Source organism: Corvus moneduloides, chromosome 9 (genome assembly GCF_009650955.1).
Source record: "Corvus moneduloides isolate bCorMon1 chromosome 9, bCorMon1.pri, whole genome shotgun sequence".
Classification (NCBI taxonomy): domain Eukaryota; kingdom Metazoa; phylum Chordata; class Aves; order Passeriformes; family Corvidae; genus Corvus; species Corvus moneduloides.
Genome location: NC_045484.1, coordinates 23,241,202 through 23,253,619, shown reverse-complemented (window position 1 = coordinate 23,253,619; position 12,418 = coordinate 23,241,202). Strand labels below are relative to the sequence as shown.

At 44.3% G+C, this 12,418-nt stretch overlaps 1 protein-coding gene across 2 annotated transcripts; it reads left to right on the top strand.

Annotated features, from left to right (window-relative positions):
• The first annotated feature begins 3,922 nt into the window (after window positions 1–3,922).
• PRDX1 (peroxiredoxin 1) lies at window positions 3,923–11,205 on the top strand. Of its 2 annotated transcripts, none has more exons than XM_032118573.1 (6): window positions 3,923–4,056; window positions 6,774–6,890; window positions 7,728–7,881; window positions 8,147–8,269; window positions 9,105–9,235; window positions 10,825–11,205. In XM_032118573.1, exons 2-6 carry the CDS (start codon window positions 6,785–6,787, stop codon window positions 10,908–10,910), a joined length of 600 nt encoding a protein of 199 aa, XP_031974464.1. In that variant the 5' UTR covers window positions 3,923–4,056; window positions 6,774–6,784; the 3' UTR covers window positions 10,911–11,205. The 2 variants fall into 2 exon arrangements, with proteins under 2 accessions (XP_031974464.1, XP_031974465.1); XM_032118574.1 differs by having other exon boundaries at window positions 4,026–4,043.
• The last annotated feature ends 1,213 nt before the right edge of the window (window positions 11,206–12,418 follow it).

Sequence of the window (12,418 nt, the reverse complement as noted above, 5' to 3'; positions counted from 1 at the left end):
CAAGTGTGAAAGTCCATCGGTGGGGTTCAGTGGGGCTGAGCTGCCCTCACGGCTCTGCCCCCCGGCGGCGCAGCCCGACCCAGCCCCGGCGGGGCTCCCCGCTACCGACCCGCTCCACGTAACTCATCGGGCCCCCTCGTCGGGTTTGCCCCGCTGATCTTTACCGTGCCCTCCCGGCCCGGTTCCCGTCGGGAAGCTCAGGCAGCCCAGCCTCGTCGCTCCCGCTGAGCGGTGAAGTGATAAATACGATGGGCTGCACCACACGGGGGGAAGCGACAAAAAACGACCCCGGCCCATAAATTCGACAAGAAGTGTTCGCATCTCTCCGTCTGCTGTTTGTCGTGGCCTCCTGCAGCCGTTTGTACTTGTAAGAAGACCGAATTTAACCAGTTTTATTTACAGCCCTAAATAAGAGGAATCCAGGGAAAGTGCAAGGCCGATTGCACACCTTTTACTTCAACTTTTGCGGTCAACGGTGCATAGAGGGGAAGAAGTGGCACTTTCCGAGGAGGCTGAGGCTCCTCTCCTTGCAGGTGCCCGGGAAGGCATTTTCTTGTGTGCTCGGGACCGCAGTGAGATTAAAGCAGGCTCGTTCAGCTGAGTGCTTTTACTGGTGGGTAGGGACAGCCCCGCTACTGATAAATCCAAGCCTTCCCCTGGAGCAGACTTTGGCCTGTAATCGAGAAACAACTGTGCACCCAATCTCAAACACAACTGAAAAAAGATAATCCGTTTTGACTTTTACTCCAGGCTTTCATCTTTACAGGCAATTTATAAACATTCAAAACTCAGAGTAAGATCAGAAATGAGGCAATAGATACCTCTGGTGGGACTTTGAAGAGCCTGTTACTTATTTCCAGAAAGATAAATCTGCTGCAGATTTTGTCTTTGCTGTTCTGACTTGAACTGCTCAGGAGGCTTAAAGGCACAAAGGTCAATTAATCTCTTGGGCATGTATGTGACCAGATTTTTCTGTTGCATAGCCTGTTTTGACAACGTAAAGGAAAGTGGGGAAAAAAGTGCAAGGACAACAATTATGAGTAACAGGAAGTAGGAAATGAAAGAATAAAAGGGGAGGAATCACTGCAGAGATTAATTTATTTTTATGGAGACCCTGTCAATCACACATCCATTTGAAAATCCACAATATTCAAGCAAAAAAAGATGCTTGACTTATACAAATCTCACATATAAAAACTTCAACAAACCTCAGCCTCCAGTAATGGAATGGGGAGCAAAAGAGAAAAGGTAAGGACGACTAAAATATTTTGTCATCAAAAGGCAGTGATTATCCAAAGATACAGTAATAGCTTGCTAATTGAAAAAATAAAAGATATACAGAGAAGGAAGAGGTAATGCAAGGTATTTTGACCTAGAAATATGGTCTTCATTTGATTCAAACAAGGAAAGCAAGTCTGTGCATTGTATATTTAATGACATGCAGTTGTTTTCATTAAAGTGATTGTGCACCACCTGCTAGTGCATAAATGCCCCATGGCTTGGGAACTTGTCAGTTGTTGACTTTTCAGCTGACTTTCTGCATACATTAAGCTAAATTGTCCCCACATGGCCAGGACTCGACTCTGTCTGTCCCCATGGTAGTACCATGTGTACGTAGGAGGTTTGGTACATTCAGGACTCAGTGGGCTTTTGGCACATGCAGTGATGAACTCCACAGGGAATGTGTGGGGCTGTCCCAATGTACTGGCTTTTGAGGGTATGCAGGGACCACCTCTGCTGTGTGCTCCAGGGGCATGCACAGTGTTGCCAAATCCATTACTGTTCCAACTAAGTTTATCTTACCCTGGAAATCTTTGATACACTTACACAAAACCATTCTGTAATGTATGGAAACCCAAATGTGTTGTAATGTTCTGAAACAGGTCCCATTTCTTTGCCTTTCTTTTTACACACAGCAGGGCGTTTGTTTTTCACATCAGGGGCCCATTCCCAAGCAAGATACATGGGAGATACTGTGATCAAAATGATGGATGTAAAAGGTAGCTTGGCTCCCAGTTTGGGTGGTTTCAGCACTCTGGCACTGCAGGGCCTGCCGGTTCCTCTTTGCTGATAGATGAAGTACTTAGTGTGTCCCTGTCTGTGTGGATGGGTGCAGAGAGCCTGCCCTGGGCTCTGATGCTCCATGCTAATCAGGTACAAGCTGATCCTGTCTGGCAGCTGTTTTAACAGAACACTACACCACAGTTACACTGCTGTGTGGAGAAGAGAGGTGGGGAGAGAACTCCATCCTTCCAGCACCTGTGGGGGTAGACGTGCCCTTTCTTTCCTGGAAAACATAATTGTTTTAATCTAAGTAGCATCTTACATCTAAAAATTGAAAAAGGCTACAGAAACGCAGGTGCTCACTGAACAAGGAGTGGCCCTGACAATTTATTATTCCAAAACCTTCAAAAACTGATGTCTGGAAAGAAAAGCTCAGAAATTAATCAAAAGTAATGAGGCCATGGACATATGAATGGAAAGGCAATGCTTACAGCACAAACCTGGAACAAACTGCAGACCATACTGGGTATAGTGTGCATCTGAAAGTTTGAGAAATGAGCATAACAGGCATTAAAGGAGCCAGAAAGCATGTGAAAGTCATTACTGCTTTGTCCATTGGTAAACATGCCAGAGTTGCAGTGGGACTACATTGTTCTAGAGGTTTTAATTAGGACTGCCTGACCTTTCAGGGGTTAATCTGCTCACAGGTTCATTGGCCTGAGGTGATGGGGAGGTACATACATGTCTCAATATATAGACCTCAATTCTCATGACAATACTGATGTTAAGAAAGTAGCAAACTTCTTCCTGTAAAAAGATTAAGCATGCTATAGCAATAGAAATAGAAGTAGATAAATTAGTTGCATGAAAGTGAGTGCAGTTTTTTTCCTAAGTACACATATGCATGTTATTTGCTTTCATTATTTAAGGGTTGATTTAATCCGGTCCCAAAAGGACTCATCTCTGGGTGAACCACCACGTGGGTATGGTCACCCAGCAACACTACACAGTGATCTTGATTATAAACATTTAAAGTTTGTTAATCCTTTGTGGTTTCCTCCTCATTACAATTTATAATCAAGTTTTAACAGGTATAAGAAACACAACTGTAAACTGCAAAACAGACAAGTAAAAATCAGTTGGTAACACATTTATCACTTTTAACAAAAGCAAGCGTTTTTGTCCTTGATATGGCTTAATGGCTCTAAATATTCATTATTTAATAAAGCTTTCACATTTAAATTCAGAATTTGGCCCTCAAAAAGTACCAGACTGCTTGTTCGCTCTTGGATTCAAAGACAGTGCTTGTGAGGAATCACTGAGGTTAAACGTCCCTCACAGCAGCTTCAGTTCTGAATGATGCAAAACTCCCTGAAGTAACTGTATCTTCCAAGGGTTTCCATCCTGCCACTGAAGCTCAAAGATTAGACTTTAAATTTAGTTTTCACCTTTCTTTTGCTGACTTGCATGACTTGGATCAGTGTTCCCATTGATGGAGAAGAATCAATGAAAGCCTTGGGAACGAGAGATCAGGGAGAGGGGGCAGTGGGTAATGCAGAGGGAGAGGATGGAGATTCGACACCGCACCTGTGTAACACTGTGAACACACATTGCTCTGTTCGTGGGAGGTTTCGTTTTACTTCTGTCAATGGACAGCACTTAATTCACATAAATGACACGCCAGTCATCCCTTACTCTCCCTCCAAGTCCTGCGTACCCTCTGTGGACTTCTAATAATCATAGCTCGGTCAATTAAGGCACTAAAAAATCAATCGCTTCTCGCACCAAGCCCATAAATCGTTTATAGCCGCGGCATTGGATATTTCCACGGCACCTCCCGGGACCCTCCCCAGAGAATGATCTGCGTTCATTCGTACCCCGATGGCCCCGGATCTGCCAAGTCATGCTGCCCTTGCAGGCGCTGCCGCCCTGCCCTCCCCGCCGCGTCCGCTCGCGAGATCCGCGCTCCTATAAAGGGGGCGGCGCGGCTGCCTTGCCGCAGTTCGTGCTGAGCTGCTGCTGTTGCGTGTGCGGAGCGGGTCGGTGTTCCGAGTGAGTGTGCGGGGCCGCGGGGGTCGCCGGGGGCTTTACACAGTGCTTCTTTTTTTTTCTTTCTTTTTTTTTTTTAATTTCGTTTTATTTTTATGTGCTTTTTTTGTTACTATTTTGGGTGGGTTTTTTGTTTGCTTTCCCCTCCCCCTTCTGCGCAGATGCGCCCTTGAGTGAGGCGCGCAGGGCGAGCCCTTGCTCCCCGCGTCCCGCTCCCGAAGGATCGCATTGCTGCGGCTGCCGCCTGCTCCCCGTGTTCAGTTTTCCCTGGTTTTGGTTTGGGTTTTTCTGGCGGGGAGAGCCTTCCAACGCTCCGGCCTTTATCAGCGCTGCGCGGGGAGGAGCCGCGGGGAGGGCCCGCGGGGGGGAGCGCGCAGGGCGCCTGCCGGGAGCCGAGCGGCCCCTGCCCCCGAGAGCGATGCAGCATCTCGTTTCTAAGCCTTAAAAAAACCCCAAACCGGAGCGCTGGATGCGGCTCGGGGACGTGCAGGGGGCGGGTGCCCCTGTCCCAGAGCGGTGTAGCGGCGGCCCGGGCGCGGGGCAAGGCTCGGAGGTCGCCTCGGAGCCCCTCGGGCACCACGCGTGCCGCGGTCCGTGCGCGATCCCCGCGGTTCGGTATCGCCCTCCTACCGCGGCTGCCGTGGCCTGACCGCGTTTTTGTGACAGTCTGAAGGTGGCAGAGTGTGGGAGGCTGATAGTGTGTTTTGCCTTTCGCTTGTGCTCAAGGCACCCTAAAGGTATGAAATTGCTCGTTCAAGAGAGCAGGCCTGGCTAATTATGGTTGCAGTTTGAAGATAATTGAGGCCGTCTGCGGCTATGAGCAACAAAGATGCTCAAAGATCTGGTCGGATTCGAATATGTTTGATTTATGGTGCTCATTCTACTTTCCTCCAGAATGAAAGGAAGTAGCAATGATTCTGTGGTCTGCTCCTCTGCGGGCTAGGAAATGCTGTGGCTAAAAATCCGAGCAGAACACGCGCTGACCCCGCACGGAAAAGCAGAGGGGTTGGCAGGTCACAGTGGGTGCTCTGAGGGAAGTACACGGCTCTCTTGCAGTGTGAGGCAACCAATATCTCCTGCCAATATTAAAAGATTTTAATGTTACCAGAAAAGGGGCAATAACTTGTCGTTTAGAAAGGGGAAGTATCAAAGAGCCGTCTGACCTTGAATACCTAGTGAAATACTCCAGAGGATTGCTAATGGAACAAGTATAGAAGGGCTGGCATAGTACTGAGCAAAAGGATGACCTTGAGCTTGGATAACAGAAAAGAATGTAATTCAGTGATAAAAATGTGGGGTCGTGCACTCCAGGACGAGCAGCTCTTGCTTATAAGATAAAACTCACTAGTTGGAGGCATCTCAGATAAATACTCTGCAATGGCTGTTCCCACATCCCTCTTACAGAACTGCACTTTGAGAACCACAGCTGCTTTTCTGGGTACAGGATTCTCGATGTCCTCCTGCCAGGCTGCTTCAGTGCATCCTGGCCACCACACTCTCTCCCAGTCTGCTGCAGTTAAAAACCCTTGGATGAACATGGGGGTAAAGAGCTTTGTTGCACAAGGCAGTTAGAAATGCTGAATGTGTGGGCACTTCTCAAAATGAAAACTGAGAGGTGGATCGTTACTGTCAGGGTGTGCAAGAGAAACTTTCAAAAGCAAAACCGTTGCTAAAAAGGCCCACCTATGCGGGTTCAAATGTTTCACTTGTGGGCTAGTTCTCCAGGAAAAAAGTGGCTGGCAAGTGGGAAGGAGCCAAGAAATGAGGTGTTCTCAACCTTTTTTAGACTTAGTGCCTTGCAGGCACAACTCGGAACAATCCTTGGCTCTTGGCTTTCCTTAGCAACATGAGACTCATGCTAACCTTTGAGGTGTTTTTTTTTATCTCCAAGTGCTGCAGTGTGTAGAATGAAGTGAAATAACTTTCAAGAATATTTTGTGATCTGCAGAAATTAGGTTTATAGAGTTGCCTATTTGAAGGATTATGCTCTGGAAGTCTAAAGTGTTATACTGCATTCCCAGACTGAGCAAAAATACTGCACAGGGTGTATTACAGATGGTAAGCTTTTGGGGCAGACAGCCAGAAGTAGAGTTCTCTTGTCCTGGTGTACCCTTTTATTCTTTTTCAATAGACTTTAAGGGGAAACAACCTGGCCGTACTGATTTAGACTTGGTGAAATTGTAATTAACATAGAATGGGATTTCCATGTATACCACGAGTCTTTCTGGTTGCAAATCAAAAAGGGTTGTTCAAAAGGTTAAAGTGTAGTTAAGCGGAGCACTGTTCCCTGGAGATTAACAGAAGTTATTTTCTTTCAGAATCAACAGGAAGATCAAGTTTGAGGTCTTAAATTCCCTTGTAAAATTGAACAAGGTTCTTCTCATTGAAAGTTCTAAACAAGAGTCTTTCTACTCCTCCACCACGTGGAATGGGGTGGTTTTCTGAGCCCTTTCCCAGACTCTGAGCTATTACTGGTTAGATAACCATTACTGTATCTTTAGGAGGCCAGGAACTATACATTTTAAAGGACTGGCAGTCTCTATAGTGGCTCAACTACCCAGGTGACAAAACTCATTTAACACTTAAGCCTTGTTGCAAGACCAAATGCTGATAAACTCTTTGGTGTTCAATCTAGGTTGATAAGATGCTTTGAATAAATCCTTACTTCCAGGTGCAAATGTACTACCATCTAAACTCTATTGGTGTTAACTCCTGTCTAGGTTAAATCAAGATGTCTTCAGGAAAGGCTTTCATTGGAAAACCAGCCCCTGACTTTACTGCCACGGCTGTAATGCCAGATGGACAGTTCAAAGACATCAAACTCTCTGACTACAGAGGTGAGTTCATGTGCTTCTCTAATTACACAGGTAGTCTGGCCATAGGAAGGAGTGGAGGATATCTGAAGATAACATCTTGATTTGGTTTTGAAGTAATAGTGACCACTTGGCAGTGGACTAAAGATCAGAACTTGTGCAGTGGTGGCTGGAGTATACTTAGAAGGCTGTCAGCAGCATGACTGAATGTCCCAGCTGTGATAACTGTTACCAGTGAGCATAAAACTCCTCTAGGCTGTTATCTTGCATCAGGCTCATTGCCCTGTGTATCATACTGAGACTGGTGTAACATTTCCAGACTGTGGAACAGCAACATCTTATGTCCCATCTTTGTCAATGGAAAGTAAATTCCTTCATCTAACCAACTCTCTTTCTCTAGAGTGCTGGCAATATGTTTGCTTTGCCAAAAAAAGTTTAACTAAAAGCAAAGGGAAAGCCTGAAGTAATCAAGTACTCACGTTGATGGCTTTAGAAATACATTTCTAACGATGCTGCAGGCTGCATGAGGTTGATGCATAGGTATACACTACTCACCTACTCAGTTAAAATGTCTCTTTGGCTGATAGCCTTTCAGATCTGTGGCATTTCTCTGTTAGGGATCAGCCATGGGGTCTTCTGGTGTAGCACGCCCACAGGTGTACTTAGGGCAGGCCTATGGGAGTAGACCCAGGAAACTCAGGCATTCCCTGATAAATTTGACATCCTGGGTTTGGGGGCTTCAGTTGGGTAGGGTTTTAAGGTGGGTGGTTGCTTGTGTTCTGGTGTTTTGATGGGGTTTTTTGTTTGCTTATGTTTTCTTAAAATACTAAGATAGATTAACTGGTTGTACTGCTTTTCTAGGAAAATACGTTGTGTTCTTCTTCTACCCTCTGGACTTCACTTTTGTCTGTCCAACTGAAATCATTGCCTACAGTGACAGAGCTGATGAATTCAAGAAAATCAACTGTGAAGTAATTGGAGCTTCTGTTGACTCTCACTTCTGTCACCTTGCCTGGTAAGAATCAGCCTTTTAACCCAACAGACTGTTCTGCCTGGCCTTAGTTCTTGCAGGAACTGAATCCTGAGTGTATTCAGAGGCACTTGGTAAGTATTGGTAGTGCCAGGTGCTTCTGAACAGAACTGAGCATACTGGTCATCATTCTTTTGTTGCCTCATGGCAGATTAAGTATGATACTGCAGAAAGGATCAACTTCTCTTGCACCTTTAGCCTTCATTCTGAACTGCTCATATTTTTAGCATGTAAACTTTTCTACTTTTAGGATCAACACTCCTAAGAAACAAGGGGGTTTGGGCACTATGAAAATCCCCCTGATTTCTGACACGAAACGTGCCATTGCCAAAGACTATGGAGTGCTGAAGGAGGATGAAGGTATTGCATACAGGTAATGTGCCAGAGGTAAATGAGCTGATAAAGTTATGTTGCAATACATGGACATGTCAGATGAACACAGAGCTTGTGTGCACTTGAACACCGGCAGGCAGCTAAAGCTGTTGGCTGTTCTAGGTGTAAACTCCTGCAAGCTGTCAGACACTCCTTCATTCTTCGTGGTGCTTAGGCTTCCTGTGCTTTTAAGTTAAATTCTGCTTCCCTTTGATTGCCTGCTGCACAGGGCAGGAGTCTCATGCAGGTGAGCCGCAAACATTGGTAGTGCAAGACCTACATAGTCATGAAAGTGGTTACAGGTATTTAGTCTAGTGATCAGAATACAGATTAATTAAACCCCAAGTCTTTAGTTGACTGTTCAAAAAATTGCTAAGGGAGCTGAACTTCTGCTAACTCTTAACCTGATGCTGGAGGACTGATGAGCTGTTGCTTGTCGTCTTTTTTGAGAACAGTGTATAGTGAGTTTTTTTTTAATGTGAGGATGTCTCTCCTTGAATTTGCCTTTTCCTTGGGTTTCTCTTCCTTTTTTTTTTTTTTTTTTTTTTCCCCTACTAGTATCTTCCTTAAATAGGAAGCACTCCTCTCCTGTGTCACTGCTTCTTTGACTTTGACTTGCCTCCTGTCCCTCCTGGTTCCTGGTGGGCTGTCAGCTGCTACTGTTTCGTTGCTGTGCATACACCAAGGTGTTAGTTTCTAGGAAGAGGTCACAGTAATACCGGGATGGCACGGTGCCATAATCAAATACTGAACCTGAGTTTTTGAAACTCATGTCAGTCTAATCAGCCTTTCAAAAGCTGTGCTTAACTTCAGGGCTGTTTTTTGTTTGTTTTTAGGGGTCTGTTCATAATTGATGAGAAGGGGATCTTGAGGCAGATTACAATCAATGATCTTCCTGTTGGCCGTTCTGTTGATGAAACCCTCAGACTTGTCCAGGCCTTCCAGTTTACAGATAAACATGGAGAAGGTAAGAGTGCTTTTTAATTTAATGTTTTCTCTAAAGAACAATATTAACTACGCAGGTTAAATCAAGGGTTACTGAAAGATAGCACATGTGTCAATCTGTGCACAACAGGTAATTGTGCCTGTTGAAATGCAGCTGGTTCTATAAATCTGCTTGTTGTAGGGCACAATAATGCTTTATCCTATTCCAATTAATTGTCCATTGAGTACTTGCTCATGCTGAGATTTCACTTAAATCAATTTGGTGATGGATGTCTTGTCAAGCACATAGCAGTTGTCTCTTTCAATTAGGCACAGAAAATACTTGAGACAGGAATTAAGAACATGTAATAACTTAGCCTGTAAGGGGTAAGCATGATTTAGATTCTGCTCTCAGACTTGGTAGGTTGAGACCATCAGTACTAATGTAGTGTTTTAAACAGTCTCTTAGACAAAGTACTTAAATTCCCAGAAAGTCTGCTGATTTTTTTAGTTAATATATAGTGAGGAGAAAATGGGTGAGAGTCTCTGTCCCCATAGTTCAGGAGTAATAAGGTGTTTGAGACTTTTCTGCAGGAACGAAAGAAAAAAAGAAAGCACTGCAGATGAAAAGTTAGAACCAAGTTATGGAAACTCAAAATTGCTGTGCAGGTGTTAGTAGTCTTCAGTTGTCATTAACTAATGACATGTGTTGTTGCTGGTCTTATTTAATGTGCTTCAGAAGTGGTAAATCAATGGCAGGTTTTATTAAAATAAGCTGCTCTCGTGACTGTGGCATATGAACATGTTATGTGAGGAGACATCCCAAACATTTGATGATGGAGCAGTCACATGTCATGCAAATTAAGCCTTTTGGGGTTTACTGTGCCTTTGAGTAGTCAAAACCTGGCAAAAGGTTTTACTTTAGAACTTTAGGACTGCAGTCACATCTAAACCAGGACAGACCAGAGTAAGATGTGTAGCAACACTCAGAAGCTGAGCACACTGTGGCTAAAATTGTCAGTCCTGAGTGGAGCAAGCATCTCATCCAGTGTTCCATGGCTGTAAACAAGGAACACTGTCCAAAAAATGCTGCTCAAGGAGCTGCTGCAAGTTTGAGACCATGCAACCTCTGCATCATGGTGGCTTTTTGATAGCCATGTAGGGGAACCAGTGACAGTTTAACGCTTTTTCCCCTGCCCCACTCATCTGGAGAGCTGGACCAGGGTGGATTAAAGATAAGGGGAATACAGACTTGGCTGGGTCCAAGGAGATAAGTGTAGTGTGGTGTTAGGAGCCTTTCTGACCTGAGCCGCTGCAGTTAGTGTTACCTTTGGTGTCAAACTTCCCTGAAGCTTTTAAGTGGGGCTGGGAGAGCTGCTTGTGTAAAGGACCCACTGTTGCCTGGGCAGACACCTGGTTCCTTGGGTGTTACTATTTGTTTACTGGGTTTACTTGGGTCCCAGTAAACAAACAGAATCAAGTAAAATAAACTGAGCATAATGTGACACTGAATGCACTGTCTCTGTGTTGCAAAGATCTGTGCATGTTCTGAGTTGCTACTTTGCTTTAATACTGTGTAAAACATGTTCTGCAGGAGCAGCTAGTAATACTTAAACATTCTTATCATTTCAGTGTGCCCAGCTGGCTGGAAGCCTGGGAGTGACACAATCAAGCCTGATGTTCAGAAAAGTAAAGAGTATTTCGCCAAGCAGAAATAAACATTCAGCCTGAGTGGAAACTAGTATGCCTTACATAAAGAGCAAGTATCAGTTATTGAACTTTGATTAAGTCATTGCATCTGAGTCAAGGGATCATGTTGTAGTTAAAACAGTAACTTTTTTACTTGAAGGAAAGTTTGTCCTGTTGACAGTACCTTCATAGCAAATCCTAACGATCAGTATCTGTACATCAAGCCCTGTTGACCTTAGTGACAATGCCGTGTCTGTGGTTAGCCATGTGTTACATAGAGCAGTGGTATCCTTTTGTAACTCTATTAAACTTGTGAAAAGAGCATACTGTCTACTGTTCTTGCATGTAGTCATCAGGAGACCTGGGAGCAGTGCAGGCTGCACCTCTGAAAGCTCTCTGCAGGCATCTTGAGTCCTGTTTTACCACAGCACCATTAGAATGGAGAGAAAAAGACTTGGTTTTCCTGTTGAAGTAATAAAGTACTCCTCACACTCTTCATGACTTTGCTGCTAGGTAGAGGATCAGGCTGTCTGGCTTAGGCTCTGGGCACTGTAGTATTGCTTGGAGCATAATGTGACTGACAAAGGTGGGGAACCTTTCCATGCACCATCTCAACTTAGTCATTCTGGCATCTACTTTAGTCAAAACTGACTATGTATGCTAAATTTCTGGGAATCCAACATTGAGTTTGAATGCTGTCTCTATGGGAGTGGAATACTAGGCTTTTCTGGAAAGCAAACTTCCTTGGATATACAGCATTCATCCCCAGTCTTTCCCACTACATGTCATGGGGGTGATAATATGCCAGTTAGCCATTAGCTTGTAGTCATATGGTTTAGGTCAAAAGGGGGGCATTATAAAATCTGTTGCTCAGGTGTGCTCAGCCTTGTCTTTCATCTTTGTATTTCAAGTGGTTATGTAAAACTCAGAGCACATGACTGGCCTTAAGTTATACCAAAGCTGTGACTGCTGTGGAGCTTCATAGTTCAAGGTGGCTTGTGATGGTGCTGAACTTCAGAGCTGAGGATTTGGGTAATGAGCTCTTGCCTAACAATGTAAGGGAGTTAAAACCCTGTGATCCTTATGTACCTGTAAAGATTAAACTCTTACCAGACCTTGTAACCATCTTCAGCTCAAGTCGTAAACAAGTTCTGTCCTGCTTGAAGTCAGCAGCAGCAAAGGTGAGGCGCAGGGCTACTTCTGTCACTCAGAAGTGAAAGTTGTAGGTCTTGAGTAGTAAGCTTGTTTTGTACAGCTGCAAAAAGTATGTGGCAGAAGCCTTAGTACCAAATACTTCAATAACAACTAAAACAGCTAATGCCCATGAATATATGTGAAAATAATGTTTAGCTGGGGATCACTTTTGCTTAATTTTTAAAAAATCCAAAGTCTCAAGATAACAAATGAGGCCAGCTTCCCAGGAAGGCATTGATAAGTAACAGGAGCATTTATATGATTCAAAGTAAAATTAATTTAAATAAGTATGGCTGAGTAAGAAGTTATCAAACTTTTCTAGCAAGTGAAAAGGAGTAAAGTT

Bases quoted from the DNA above. Each gene is read 5' to 3' on its own strand.
- PRDX1 (XM_032118573.1), top strand. From the start codon at position 6,785: ATGTCTTCAGGAAAGGCTTTCATTGGAAAACCAGCCCCTGACTTTACT. The intron at 6,891-7,727 runs GTGAGTTCATGT...CTGCTTTTCTAG, and splicing joins CAAACTCTCTGACTACAGAG to GAAAATACGTTGTGTTCTTC. The intron at 7,882-8,146 runs GTAAGAATCAGC...TTCTACTTTTAG, and splicing joins CACTTCTGTCACCTTGCCTG to GATCAACACTCCTAAGAAAC.